Consider the following 15,131-nt stretch of genomic DNA (forward strand, 5'->3'; position numbering starts at 1 on the left):
GTGTATTATCTGATTGATTTTTTGTTGTTAGTTTCTTTACTATATGCATTGTTTTGTTCTTGATGTTTTTTCATGTTTATTATAAAGATGTTGATATTTCCATTTCTTCATGCAAATTTTAGGAAACAGAATTGAGAGAGGACCCTCCAGTCCCTGTGGGGGGTGTTGAGTTTGTTTGTGTTTTAGCAGGTGCAGAATCTGGATAGATTTCATTGAAGAATGTTAAACTTATCAATTTCAAGAGAACACTAATCTCTCCACAAGTAAATCAGAGGATGCACAGCAAAAGTGGATTGTACAAAGATTTGTGTTTCACCCACAGAAGATTGTAAGCTTTTAAGTTTTTTCATAAGTGTGTTTTTAATTATGTTATAGACATTTTTGCTAAGTTTTGATGAGTTTTAGTAATGCCTGTGATTTTTCTGTTCATTTTGCCATTGCTTTTCAATGGCAAAAGAAAAAGAGGGACAATCAATTAGATAATCAAAAGCATAACATTAAGTTTATCATAAATATAGTTTGTATTTAGAATTAAGTTTGTTCCTTTCATGTTAAACAGAACAATCAAAAACATGAGAAATATGAAGTGGGGTGCACTTCTGTAATACTAACCTCATTTTTCACCCCACGAGTTGCTTCAGTGCAAGCTCTCACACAATTGAAAATCCTAGCCTACTGGACAAAAAGGTAAATTAGTATTCCATCTAAAATGTTGAGTGAGCTTGCCACAAATATAAGTAGTATCTGTCATGCAGTTCTGCAAAACAGAGCAGCTGCCACTAATTTACTTCTTCTAGCCCAAGGTCATAGTTGTGAAGAATTTGAAGGAGTGTGCTGTATGAACTTATCTGATCACTCTACATCTATCCATAAGCAAATATGAAAATTGACCGAGCTAACTCAACAGTTAAAGGTAGAAGATAGATTAGGTTTAAAAAGATAGCTAAAAGGATTAGAGATCAGACTATAGTTAAGAGACATTATCAAATATGGCATAATAGTTCTAAGCATAATTGTGATACTTTTGCTTGTTTTGCCCTGTGTGTTTACTTGCTTGCAAGGCTTGATGCAGCAGCTTTTGCAGAAAATGCTGAATGCACACCTTCTTGTACAAAAGGAAAACGGGGCAGATGAAGAGAGCCTGACAGAGGAATGGTTGAACGACAAGGGACATGATACTGTAAAATTAATCCAAATAGGGAGGGCTACGTGACTGCTGCAAAGTTCGCATGGCCCTGAAGAGTAGATGGTGTGCAGAAAGCAGGATATTGAAACTGCTTGGTATGTAGAAGTAGATAGAGAAGAACAAAGGAGTACTAAGCTGTTCTAACTGCAAGGCCAGCTAGACAGGCATGTATCTTTCACAAAGATAGTTTTAAGATAATAGTACAAGTCACATAGCAACCAATCATGAGCTTGGCTTTTGCAATATGTATGAGCTAATTAACGAACATATATAAACTGTGTAATCTGTCACAATAAACTGAGACTTGATGATCATGATATCATGAGTCTTGTCTCCTGCGGCATCCCTCTAACACCATCCCAGAGCTGGGGCAGCCACAAAGCTGTGCCCATTTCTGTTCATTCCTGCTCTGATGGGGATGCATCCTCAGCCACTTGGAGGTTGATGATGAATTTTACTACTCCAGAGGGCTCTTCTTTCTTGAGCTCCTCTGTTCAGGAATTCCGTGAAAAAGGCACATAAACATATGTTCTAAATACCTGAACAAGAAAAACCTATGGGAATAATTCATGTCCTCAATTCCTCTGTGGTGAATTAGACAGATTTCTGAAGTTTATTCAAAGTGAATATACTATATTGAAAACAATGCAGAGAGAATTATTTTGTCCTGTTAAGTTTTCTTTTCCTGTTTATTGATTGATATCAGCAATGTCCAATTGATATTGATCCCCAGCACCTTCTAATACAATCTATAAATATATGGAACCAAGGGGCCCGTGCTGCTCCTCAAGGACTTGTAGAATTAAGGGAACATATTTAACACCATGGTGGCCCTTGGGACCAAGAGGCCATTGTGACACTCTGGGAACAAGGAGAGCATTGCTGCCCTGCCAGACCTCATGGAACCAAGGATCCACTGTGACACTGCAGGGCCTTGGGGGATCACGGTGACATTGTGACACTGCAGGGCCCAAGGATTCAAGGGACTTTGTGACACCAAGGGGTCCCATGGAACCAAAGGGACATTGTGACACTGGGAGGCCTCATGGAATCATGGAGACCATTCGGACACTCTGGGGACTCATGGAACCGTGGTGACACCAAGTTGTCTGGGAGTGTTGATCTGCTGGAGGGTAGGAGGGCTCTGCACAGGGCCCTGGACAGGCTGGATCCAGGGACCAAATCCAACAAGGTGAGGTTTAACAAGTCCAAGTGCCGGGTCCTGCACTTTGGCCACAACAACCCATGCAGTGCTACAGGCTGGGGACAGAGTGGCTGGAGAGCAGCCAGGCAGAAAGGGACCTGCAGGAGCTGATGGACAGCAGGCTGGACATGAGCCAGCAGTGTGCCCAGGTGGCCAAGAAGGCCAATGGCTGCTGGCCTGGATCAGGAATGGTGTGGCCAGCAGGAGCAGAGCTGCTGTGCCAGCACTGATCTGCTCCAGCTCTGCACACAGACATTGCTGCTGCAGCTCCAGAGAAGGCAACAAAAGGACATCTCTGCAGAAAACTTTGCTGGGAGATCCTTTAGTTCCTGTAAAGCCACAGAGGATGCAGCCCCTCAGTGACACAGTCTGTGGCCACAGGGAAGGGGAGAGAAACAAAATCAGAAATGGCACAGACGATGACATTTGTTAAGAACATTAATATGTAAAACAAGGAAAAACGACCTCCAAAATGAAACCAGCAAGATGTATCTAATATTAATTTTATTACAAGTGATTTGCAGAAATTGGCCAGCCGTTTAATGTTTGTGAAAGCATCCAGTCATCAGTCTCCTCACTGCAGCCTTGAGCTCCTGGTTCCTCAGGCTGTAGATGAGGGGGTTCAGGGCTGGAGCCACCACCGAGTACAGAACTGACACTGAAAGATCCATGGATCGAGAGGAGATGGAAGAGGGTTTCAGGTAGGCAAATACTGCAGTGCTGACAAACAGAGAGACCACAGCCAGGTGAGGGAGGCAGGTGGAAAAGGCTTTGTGCCGTCCCTGCTCAGAGGGGATCCTCAGCACAGCCCTGAAGATCTGCACATAGGAGAAAACTATGAACACAAAACATCCAAGTCCTAAACAGGAACTAAATGCAATGAGCCCACGTTCCCTGAAGTCAGATTTGGAGCAGGAGAGCTTGAGGATCGGTGGCACCTCACAGAAGAACTGGCCAAGGGCATTGCCATGGCACAGGGGCAGGGAAAATGTATTGGCTGTGAGCAGCAGAGAATTGAGAAAGGCACTGGCCCAGGCAGCTGCTGCCATGTGGGCACAAGCTCTGCTGCCCAGGAGGGTCCCGTAGTGCAGGGGTTTGCAGATGGACACGTAGCGGTCATAGCACATGATGGTCAGGAGGGAATACTCTGCTGAGATGAAGAAAATAAAGAAAAGGAGCTGTGCAGCACATCCTGAGTAGGAGATGTTCCTGGTGTCCCAGAGGGAATTGTGCATGGCTTTGGGGACAGTGGTGCAGATGGAGCCCAGGTCACTGAGGGCCAGGTTGAGCAGGAAGAAGAACATGGGCGTGTGCAGGTGGTGGCCACAGGCTACGGCGCTGATGATGAGGCCGTTGCCCAGGAGGGCAGCCAGGGAGATGCCCAGGAAGAGGCAGAAGTGCAGGAGCTGCAGCTGCCGCGTGTCTGCCAGTGCCAGCAGGAGGAAGTGGCTGATGGAGCTGCTGTTGGACATATGTCCTGTCTTGGCATGGGGATCTGTAATAAAAGTAATCATGGAATAGCTGGGTTTGGAGAGAACTTTAAATATCCCAGCACAGCTTGGGGGCACTTCCCCTCACTGCCTATCCCGGGGTCTTGTGCCCCGAGCTGTCCCTGCCAGCAGCTGCTTCCCTGTTCCCAGCGCTGTGCCCTGCCAGAGCTGCAAGAGCCCAGTCCAGCCCTGGGGGCTCAGCTCTGCCCTGCAGACCCCTCCCAGACCTGGCACAGCCCAGGGGCAGCTCTGGCTCTGCCGGTTCCGATGGCAATGTCAGAACAACCCTGATGAGGCTGGGAAAGCGACACTGATGCTGCCTTTAAGGGGCCCTGTGCTGATTTCTGTCACTGCCTTGTTTATCCCGATCTGAGAAAAAAACCTTTTTATTTTTTTCGACCTGAACTGAGAGATGAATACGTAAGAGAAATTTCACATCCAGGCAACACATAGCAGTACATTAAAAAAGGCAAATTTTCCTATTTATGCAGCCCCTGCCTTGCTGTGATCCCTGAATAATCTGCTTGGAAATGCTCTGGGGATAAGTATCGTGCTGGGAGCAGTCCTGAACAATGCAGCATCCTCATCACACCACACAAGGAGAACACTTCCAACCCTTTCCAGCTGTCTCCTACCACCCAGATTTTGGCCTCCAGCGCTGGGAGCAGCTCCAGGGCCGGCTGAGAGCTGTCCCTGGCAGGCAGCAGAGTCCCTGGCCCAGCACAGCGCCCTGGGCTGCAGGACCCTGCTCTGCAGGACAGCCCTGGGCACCCCTGGCTGCTCTGCACAAGAGACAAGCAGAGAATGTACTCACAGGGTTTGTGGGCATTGGGTTGTTCCAGCTTTAGGAAATCACTGCAGGAGCTGCCTCTGCATTGTCCTGCAGCCAGAGGTTCCTGTGCCAAGGGCTGGCAGTGATTCTGCCCCAGGCACTTCTCAGCCCCTTCCCAGCCCTGACTGATTGAAGCTCTCTGTGCCTCTGTGCTGTGCCCGGGTGGCTGCAGGCAGTGCCCCAGCCCTGCTGGGCTGGCAGAAGAGCTGCTCAGCAAGAGAAATGTGCTTTTGAAGCTCTGCTTGGTTACCAGGATCACTCTCTGCGCCAGGAGCCCGGCCCAGCTCAGCAGCACAAACACAGCACAAGGACTTTAATGACCCTCTGGGGCTTTGTGCTCAGGGCCTGAGTATCAGGCCCTGAGAGGGAGCTGCAGAAACCTCTCCAGAACTCCAAGTCAGAATCCAACCCCAAAGTTTCTTGGACTTTTAATGGGTCCCACTGAGGGACATGACTGAGAAAGTGTCCCCAGGCCCCAGGCAGAGCAGAGAACTGGAGGCACTGATGACAGGAGGGGACAAAGAGAAGCCAAGTCTTGGTGCCCTGGGGCACAGCAGGGTCTGTGCCACCAAGGGCTGTGAGGAGACACCTTGTCCTGAGGCCCTGGGGCCTCCTGGCACAGCCCCAGCCAGCCTGGGCACTGTCAGCCCCTGGTCCTGCCCTCAGCATCCCCCCCGAGCCCACATCCCAGTGGCCTCAAGGATCTGCTGGAAGGAGTCCCTGGGGAGCCTTGGTCAGGAATGGCCCTGCGGGCTCCTTCATGATCCCAGGGACTGCAGGTTTTTCAAAGGACTTTGCCTTTTCCTTTGGCCTTGGAGTCTCTGAGAGCTTTGTGCAATCATGGCCTCCAATTATCTGCTTTAATTAGTCCCTGGAGAGGCTTTTTCAGAAACAACATACAGTGGGGCCCATTCATGCTTCAAGGTACTTCAGTTTTATTAAGGTACTTGGTGTTCCCCTTTTGCTACAGACTGTGAGAAGTTTGTGCAATCATGGCCCCAATTATCTGCTTTAATGAGTCCCTTGAGAGCTTGGCACTGACACTCAGTGGGGCTCATAAATACTTTGAGATTCTTAACTTTTGCAAGGTACTTTGGATTTTCCTTTCCACTGTGAGAGTTCTTTGTGCCATTTTCAGTCTCTGAGAGGTTTTTGTGCCATCCTGGCCTCCAGTTCTCTCCTCCAAGGACTCCATGAAGAGCCTGTGGTATAGATGGACGTTTGTGGTTCCCATTAATGCTTTAGACTCCAACCACTTTGCGGTTTTCCTTCGACCTTGACTCCGGGAAAGGTTTGTGCAATCTCCTCTCAGGCCCTGGGGTTCCAGGACTCAGCTCCAAATTCACCACTGGGCTCATTAGGATCAAGCAAGTCCTGACAAACCATGGGTCTGCCTCAATTTCTCTCTGCTCTTGTGCAGTTTTTCAGGAAGTTTCTGTAGTGGTTTTGGTTCATCATTTTGAGATTTCTCAGCCAATGCTTCAATTAGTGTGGTGGGTTCATTGGTGGCTAATTACCAGTGCACTCACTAGAATATACTTACTCATTTCCTGCTGTGAGATAGGATTAGGAGAAAGGCAAAGTGTTTTCAAAATTTTAAAAGGTTATAAATAAAATTGAATTAACAATAACTAAAGAAAGTGTAATAAGAATCAGAACAAAACTTTCAGAACACTTCCTCTCTCCATACAACCTGACAATATAAAGAGACAAAACCTAAAATTTTCAGTCAGTTTACCACCTCTAAAATAGTCTTTCTTCACTGCACTTAGGCAGAGAAGTTCCTCTTGTTAATGTTATGGAGACTTCTCCACAACAAAACAGTTATCTCATGGCTTTTCATTTCCACAAATAGCAGCTGCCTGGAGAAATCTGCAATCATGAACTCCCTCCCACCTTTTCCCACAGATGTGCTTATGGCCCTTGTCAGCTTATGGGGTATTAATTTTGAAATGAGCTGTTTAAGAGCAACGGTTCTCTTCATCTCTTTCTGAAATCATCTTCATCTTTGGGAACAGAGGTCGTCTTCTCTCCCTGAGGGCACAGGGTCTCATCACTGTTCTCCCTTTCTCTGTTCAAACCTCTCATGGGATCACAGCTACTTCAACATTTGCTTACTTTAGCATGGAGGCCTTTGCTGAAACAAGTCATCTCTCTATGTTTTCAATGCCTTACAGGGAAAAAGAGAGTCTGATGTATCAATGACATCCTTCTCCACAGCTTTAGCAGAGGATTGCAACCCCAAGATCAAGGCATCTCCTCATCCCTCCCATCTGGGACTCAACTTCCCCTTCCCTGCCCTCGGTGTGTTCATGTTGCTCCTCTGTGTGCCTGCCCTGTGTCCTTTTCTCTCACGGGAGGGAGGATGGCAGCACTGGCAGAGTCAGTATCTCCCGGGGCTGCAGATGGTTCCGTGAGCCCGGCCGGGCTCGGTGCTTGCTGCCGGAGCTGTTTTGCCATGGAGGTTTCTGCAGCGGCTGCGCTGGGGCTGTGTCAGGCTGGGCCGCGCTGGGGCAGGGCCAGGATCTCAGCAGCCAGGCCAGAGCCCAGCAGCAGCACGGCCGGGGCCGATGGCTTCTCCTGCCCTGCCCGCCGGCTGCGGGTGAAGCCCAAGGGCGGCAGAGCCTTGGCCGAGCCGGCCCGGCCCGGGGCTGCTCCTGGGGCCCGGCGGATCCTGGCCGGGCCCGGGCTAGCGGCGGGGCAGGGCTCGGCAGGGCCAGATGTCAGCACCCGCAGCCATGGCCCGGCCTCGGCCCCGCGGCCTCCCCTGCTCTGCCCGGCAGCCGATGGCGCCTGGCGGCTCCCTGGGAAGGGGCCCGGCCCCACGGCAGGAGCCGCCCGGCCCCACGGCCAAGACGGGGCTGGGCCGGCCTCGGCACCTCTGTGGGGCCAGAAGGGACAGAGACCCAGCCAGGCTTTCTCCTCTGTAACTTGTCCATATGTAGTGGTCATGTGCCCAAGCCCCCAAAACCTCTCATTGGGAGATCCCTGGGCCCTCTGCAAGGTGTTTTCTAATAAAAATATTAAGCTCATGGTCTGTGAAAATTACCAGAGGAGGGGGCTAACCCATCCTGTCTGTCCTGGCCACTTTTGTCTGGGAGCAATCCTTGGATATACAGACTTTAGGAGGCCACATTCTAATTTTGGCCATGGACCATGGACAAGACCATTTATTTTCCACAGGAATGAAGGAACAGAGCCCCAGTGTTTCAGGGACAGATGAAAGGTGACCACCACAGTGAAAGGGCAGCCAGAGCTGGCTGTTCTTTCCTAAGACATACCCTTGCATACAGGAAATTGTTTAGGGAGAGAACCAGTTTTGGCAATGGGCATCTGAACACAGACAGTTCTTTTCTATAGCAAGGAAAGCACATAGCCCCTTTGCTCCAGGAGCTGATGAGAAGCAGCCCTTGGCATTCCAACATCAGCCAGACCTGTCAGGTGGCCCCTGGGAGGCCAAGCCAGCCAGACCTGTTCCATGTTCCCTCACTTCCATGGGGTACCTTGCTTCCAGGAGACTCTGAGGTGTCACAATGCCCCCTTGGTGACACGGGGCCCTGAAGGGTCAGAATGGTCTCCATGGTTCCATCAGGCCCCATAGAGTCATAATGGTCTCTGGGCCCATGAAGCCCCGCGGTGTCACCATGGCCCCAGAGTGTTCCATGGGCTCTAGTGGTACCACAATGATCCCCTTGGTTCCATGAGGTGCCCACAGTGTCACAGTGATCTCCATGGGAGGGAAAGAACCGAGCCCCAGTGTGGCAGGGGCAGCCACCAGAGGCCAAGGCCAGCCAGACTTGACAGTACTGGCAGATTTTGACTGGGAGCAACCCTTGGATATAGGGAATTTTATAGGTGGAATCCCAATTTCAGACATGGACACCTGTAGTAGAAGGATGGTTCTTCCATAGGAAGAAAAGCACAGAACACCGGTGTCTGAGGGGCAGATAAATGGCGGCCATCAGAGGCCTAAGGCAGCCCGACTTCTCTGTCCTGGTAGCTTTTGTCTGAAAGCAACCCTTGGATATAGTGAATTTGGGAAGTGGAACCCCAGTTTCAGCCATTTCTGCGTAGATAAGAAGGACAGTTCTTTTCCATAGGAAGGAAAGGACAGAGCCCCAGTGTTTCAAAGGCAGAAGTGAAGAGAGGTGGCTCTTGAGAGGCCAAGCCAGACAGACCTGTTTGTCCTGGCAGTTTTTGTCATGTGAGAGATCCTTGGATATATGGAATTTGGGAGAAGGAATCTCAATTTTGACTATGAACACCTTGAGAAGAAGGATGGTTCTTTTTCATTGGAAGGAAAGCACTGACCCCAGTGTTTTGAAAGCAGATGAGAGGCTTCCCCAAGAGGCCAAGGGCAGCCAGATCTGTCTGTCCTGGCAGATTTCACTGGGAGCAATCAATGGATGTACAGAGTTTTGGAGGTGGAATCCCAGTTTTGGCCATGGACACCTGCTCAGGATGGATTTTTTTTTCCTATAGGAAAGAAAAGCACAAAATCCAAGTGTTCTGGAAGAAGATGAGATGTGGCCAGCCTTAGGCCAAGCCAGCCAGACCTATCTCTCCTGACAACTTTCATCTAGGGGCTGTCCTTGGACACAGGACATTTTGGAGATGGAATCTCAGTTTTAGCCGTGGACACCTAGACAGGAAGATGAATTCTTTTCATTAGGAAGGAAAGCACAGTCTCAGTGTTTCAGAGGCACATGAGTGCCAGCCCTCAGGAAGTCAAGGCCAGCCAGACTTCTCAGTCCTGGCAGCTTCTGTCAGGGAGCTATCCTTGGATATAGGGAATTCTGGAGGCAGATGCCCAATTTTGGCCATGGGTACCTGGTTGAGATGGATGTTTTTTTTCCCATAATAAAGAAAAGCACATGGTCCCACTGTTTGAAAGGCAAATAAGAGGTGGCCTGTGGGTAGCCAAGGCAGCCAGATCTGTCTCTCCTGGCATATTTCATCTATAAACAATCCTTTCAAGATAAGGAAGTTTGGAGGAGGAATTCCAGTTTTGGCTATAGACCCCTGGAGGAGAAGAATAGTTCTCTCCCATAGGAAGGAAAGCCCAGAGCCCCAATGTCACTATGGGACATGAGAAAACATGACAGTCACCTTTGCGTTTGTGATGGTAAAATAAAGGAAGTTTATTTCTGACTCCAACATTTATAGTTTTCCAAAGGTGACAGTGAATTGGAGGATGAAAGTACCACCTCTCCAATGACACTGGACAAAACTACCATCCATCAAATTTCTCCTCCTCTATGAAGGAATGCAAAGCAATAAGTTATTTACAGAAAGTTGTGTGAGAAATTTTGCTACAAGAATGTAAACTCAGAAGGTTTTAGAAAATCTTAAAATATCAGGCCTACACCCCAGTGCTTCAGGGGCAGATGAGAAGTAGCCCTCGACATGCCAAGGTCAGCCAGACCTGTCAGATGCTCCCCAGGAGGCCCAGCTAGCCAGACCTGTTCCATGTTCCCTTGGTTTCTTGGCACCACACAGTGTCACAATGGTGTCCTTGGTTCCATGAGGCTCTGGAGTGTCACAATGTTCCCCTTGCTTCTGCAGTGTCACAGTGGCCCCATGCTTCCATGAGGCCTTGCAATGTCACAATGGCTTTGTGGTTCCACGAAGCCCTGATCTGTCACAATGGCCCCTCGGCTCCGTGTGTCCTCGCTGTGTCACAACGGCTCCTCTGTGACACTGTGGCTGCACAAGGTCACCATGGACCCTTGGTTCCTTGGGGTCTCTGAGTTCTCAATGGTCTCCTTGATTCCATGAGGCCCCACAGTGTCACAATGGCCCCTTGGTTCCATGGGCCCAACAGTGCCACAATGATCCCCTTGATTCCATAACTTCCCACAGTGTCACACTGGCCCCTTGGTTCCATGATGATCTGCAGGGTCACACAGGTTTCTGACATTTGTCCTTGCTGCCCCTCACATCCCCCTGCCCCACAAACAGCCCCAAGCCACTCGTGAGGGACAGGCCCTGCTGTGCCAGGCTGGGCTCAGGGCTTGGCCTTTCTGCTTCCCCCAGCCAGCCCAGGCCTTGCTCAGCATTGCAGTTCCTTGCTCTGAGCCTTGGTCTCCCTGCAATCCTGGCCTCAAGGATCTGCTCTCACCAGTCCCTGGGAGCCTTTGGCAGTCCCTGCCCTCAGTGGGGCCCAGTGATGCTCCAAGGGACTTGGAGTTCTGCTTCTGACTCCTTGAGCAACTTCTTCAGCCTTCTCTCAGTGCCTGAGGGTCCTGGACAGAGTCCCAAATCCATGTTGGGGATCATCAAAATACAGAAAGCCCTCAGGGGAGCTTTGTCTTCCTTCAATGGTCTGCAAATCTCCAGGGCTTGTGCAGCTGGTTGGAGTCAGTTTTGAGTTCTTGTAAGGAGGAGGATTTCAAAGTGCACCTCATGACATTTTTCTTTAATTAAGTGAGTATTCTTAGTTTCCAGTTCAGAGAAGAGCTGATAAAAGCATTCCCCAGGTGATCTTGATGCTCACTGTCTCCTTAGGAGGTCTGGGCATGTAGAAGAATGAGCCCCCTGAGGGCTGACCCTGTTTGGACAAGCTGCTCCGCACCCCCAGCCTCACCATGTCTGACATCGCCCACCTGGCACTGACATCCCTGTGCCCTGCAGCAGAACCTTGTCCCTGAGCTCTGCAGCTCCACGTCCCAGCCCATTGCACCGTGTCCCACCTGCTCTCCTCAGGGCTCTGCCTGCACACAGGCCCAGGAGAAGTTTGTCTCTGGGGAAAGAAAGAATGGAAAAGCCTGAGCAGGTTTCCTAAACAACAAACCCCACTCAGGAACCACCTGCTCAGTACAGGCTGCCTGGAATGGTGTCACCTTTCTACAAGGGACAGTGTGACCAGAAATGATCACTGGAAGCAGAATTCTCTGAGTCTCCCAGCTGAATTCTCTGTCCCTGTCCTTTCCCTGGATCTCTGTTGCAGATGGAAGCTGCTGGTGCCAGCCTTACCTTTAACCTCTCTTTGGAGTGCAAACAGATATTCCCAGCTGTGTTAAGCAGGATTTGCTCAATGTTTCTATAAATCTTTTGTGTTCCCCATGGAACGAAGGGGCCATTTTGGCACTGAGGGTGTGAAATGGAAGCAAGGAGTCAATTGTGACCCTGGGGTCCCATGGAACCAAGGGGCCACAGTGACACAGCAGGGACACATGGATCCAGTGGTCCATTGTGACACTGTGGATCCAAGGAGACCATAGAGACACCTCCAGAAGCTCATGGAACCAAGGAGTCCATGGTGACCCAGCGGGGCTGCATGGAGCCAATGGTCCATGGTGACACTGCCCATCCAAGGAGGCCATTTGGATACTGCAGAAGCTCATGGAGCGAGGTGGCCATTGTGACACTGAAGGACTTCCTGACATCAAATATCCATGGGGACACAGCAGGGCATCATGGAACCCAGGAACCACTGTTGGCAGTGTGGAAACTCCTGGAACCAGGGGTTGTTGTGGCACTGCAGCACCAACACAGCTGCTGCACCTTGTCCCCTGTCCTGCACAGCTCCTTGGGAGGCACGGCAGGAGCAGCACCCTGAGAGCCTCGGGAATGCCCCTCTGGGATCCATGGCACACACTCCCAGGGGCTGGAATTTCAGTTCCCAGCCAGGAAAAGATGTTCCTGCCCTTGAAGGCAAAGCTCTTATGGAAAAGTCAAAAGCCAAGTGGAGCAACATCTTAAAGTGACATTTCACTGCCAACCTCCCTAACTTCACCCATGGTTGTTGTAGCTCATGGATTGGGAATTAAATCAGGGCAGGGTCTTTGGTGGGAGCTGCCCTGGGTCAAAGGAGGCACTGAGAGAGGAACAGAGCAGGCAAAGGAAGGCAGGAGAGAAAGGAGGTGTTTTGGTTTGGAATGACAGGTGTCTGCTAAGGAGGGCAGGAGCCTCCCCTGAAATGGAAAAATGAAGACTCTTTCAGAATTGTCATAGATTTGAAATTAAAGGGGGCTCTCAGGTAAAAATATGGGAGCAGGAATAACTGTTTTTTATTAGGGAAGAAAATAGAACTATAAAATAAACAATGCAGTAAACTGAAATAACACTGGCAGAGTCAGAATATAACCTGATACCGTTTTTGGACAGGGTATTGGCCACAATACAATTGGAATTGTGGCTGCAGTCCTGCAGGAGTGTCAGCTGTGCTTCTGTTAGAGAAGTGATCCTGTAGAAAAGGGTGTCTTCCTCTGAAGAGGAAGAGGCAGCTGTTCCTCTGAGAAATCCAGCCCAGAAAAAGCTGTGTTGGTGGGCCAGAATCTCCAGACTAGATGCAGGTAGGAATGCTTGGCTCCTCCCTCTGGGCTGAACATCTCACAATGGGATGTTACAGTTCTTACCAGTCATGCAGTGACATTCAATAGCCCATTATCAGCAGATGTCTCCTCTGAGGGAGGATTGATTGTGAAAGAGATAAGGAAAAACTGCCCACTTAACACAGGACAGCTGCCATACAGATGGCAAATAGAACACATCTTGCTTTTCAGTCTGGGACAGGAGGACACAAACAAAATCAGCTGAGAAGGCAGCACTCTGAAAAGCAAACCAGAACTGACAGAAAATGAATGGGACAGAAATCAATAATTCTGATAGTTTTACTTATTATCAAAATAAATCACACCCACCCAGCCCCGCACAATCCGGACCCCACAACCTCAAATTTGGATCTCACTTCTCCCGATCGCCTTCCAACCCCATCTCATCCTGGAGGCTGAGGAATTGAGCAATTTTGGCATGGGACTGAGGTGGGAAACAGCCATTTTGAGGTAGGATTTAGTCACTTTGAGGTGACAGACCAATCCACCTTGGCTTTTGGAGTGCAAAGATATGGAGAATACTACCAGATATGCCCCAAGAACCCACAAATCCTCCAGTATATGTTCCCAAACAGTAAATTCCACCTCAAATACTTCTTAACTGGTGGGACTTCTGTCATCTCTGGTCAATACTCTTTTTAGTCATTTTTCATGTGTTTTTAAGTGATAAAGACAAATCAGGAGTAAATTAGGGCCAAACCAAAACCAGAGACCCCTTGAGCATCACCTGAGCACTTGACAAAACAAACTCAGCAGAAATCAAATTTAACCCTCCATAAAATGCCTTGAGGAAGATTTGCTCTTCCCACAAGTCATTTCTGATGGAAACACAAACAAATCCCAAACATTAATAGACCAAAAACAGAAGCAATTCTGTGGCAACTCCAAATTCCATCAGTTCCAACACAGCTCCAGCTCAGATGCTGGCAGGTTCCAAAAAAAAAAAAACCCAAAAAAACCATGGAAATTTGGCCCAATACAGATTATAAAAGGAAGGGAAAGGTCTGTGTAGCTATTACAAAAGTGACAGGGACCAAGAAAATAATGCTTCTCCCCACAAAGCCCATGAATTCAGGAGTTATTTGGGAATTTAGCTACTTGAGCTGGGCTTCTTGTAGGATTTAAGTAGCCTTGTGTTCCTCACTTTGGGGTGAATGATGCTTGTCAGTCTCACTGGTATCATTTGTTCCCTTTCCTCCAGTGATTTTAACAGACTTTTCAAAGAAGGAAAACAAAATATTTTCTTTAAACTGGTCACCCACAAGAGCTATTTTCCTCATAAATTCTCCCAAAAGTCACTCAGAGGAAGCTGCATCCAAGTTTCCAAGTGTTCCTCCAGAAAGAGCCACAAACTCCTCAGAGGAGGGAACCATGCTGTTGTCAAAGGCACTTGGGGTCAGACAACAGAGCCCTGAAATCACTGTGCAAAATAATGTTGCAATTCTGGATAATAAAATTGTTAAAGAGATGCCTCTGCCCCAATTAAGGTGCTAACAAGACCAAATCCAAAGTGGATTTCATTGAACAGTAAATGTGAGGTAGAGAGAGATGGAAAGAAAAAGAGAGAGCAAGGGAGTGACAGGGACAGAGATCTCCCCTGGAGCAGGGCAAGTGTGACATTGTCCCCTGTGTGCGTGGCCTTCCCAGGGTGGGGGTTTTACACCTGAGCCAGTTTGGGTAAAGGGGGGGTGTTCACCCCCCACCCCGAGCAGGGATTGCCACACTGTTTCAGGTTTCAGTGTCAGATGTAACCAAAAGTGTTTTCAGTCACCATCTCCATAAACTGTTATCAACAGGTGGGGCAGTGTTCTTTATCTCTTCCATGGCTCAGCCCTGATAATGCCCTCCAGGGTCCATCTTCTGTTAATGGGCCATTGAGTGTCACTGCAGCACTGATAAAATTACATCATCCCATTGTGGGATGCTCCGCCCAGGGGGAGGAACCAAGCATTCCTGCCTGGATAAAATCTCACCATTTGCAACACCACGACCACCTTGCCTACTGGATTCCCAGAGGACAAGAGCTCCATAAGCACCACTGGACCTTCAGAAGAAGACCAGACCCTTCTACAGGATCACTGCT

General features: G+C 49.1%; 1 protein-coding gene across 1 annotated transcript; it reads right to left on the bottom strand.

Moving 5' to 3' along the window:
* Nucleotides 1-2,348: 2,348 nt before the first annotated feature.
* Nucleotides 2,349-3,986, bottom strand: LOC144248407 (olfactory receptor 14J1-like). Its single transcript, XM_077790580.2, has one exon. It carries the CDS (start codon nt 3,902-3,904, stop codon nt 2,930-2,932), a length of 975 nt encoding a protein of 324 aa, XP_077646706.2. The 5' UTR covers nt 3,905-3,986; the 3' UTR covers nt 2,349-2,929.
* Between the last annotated feature and the right edge of the window lie 11,145 nt (nt 3,987-15,131).

This window comes from Lonchura striata, chromosome 36, assembly GCF_050655825.1.
Source record: "Lonchura striata isolate lonStrDom1 chromosome 36, ASM5065582v1, whole genome shotgun sequence".
NCBI classification, from domain to species: domain Eukaryota; kingdom Metazoa; phylum Chordata; class Aves; order Passeriformes; family Estrildidae; genus Lonchura; species Lonchura striata.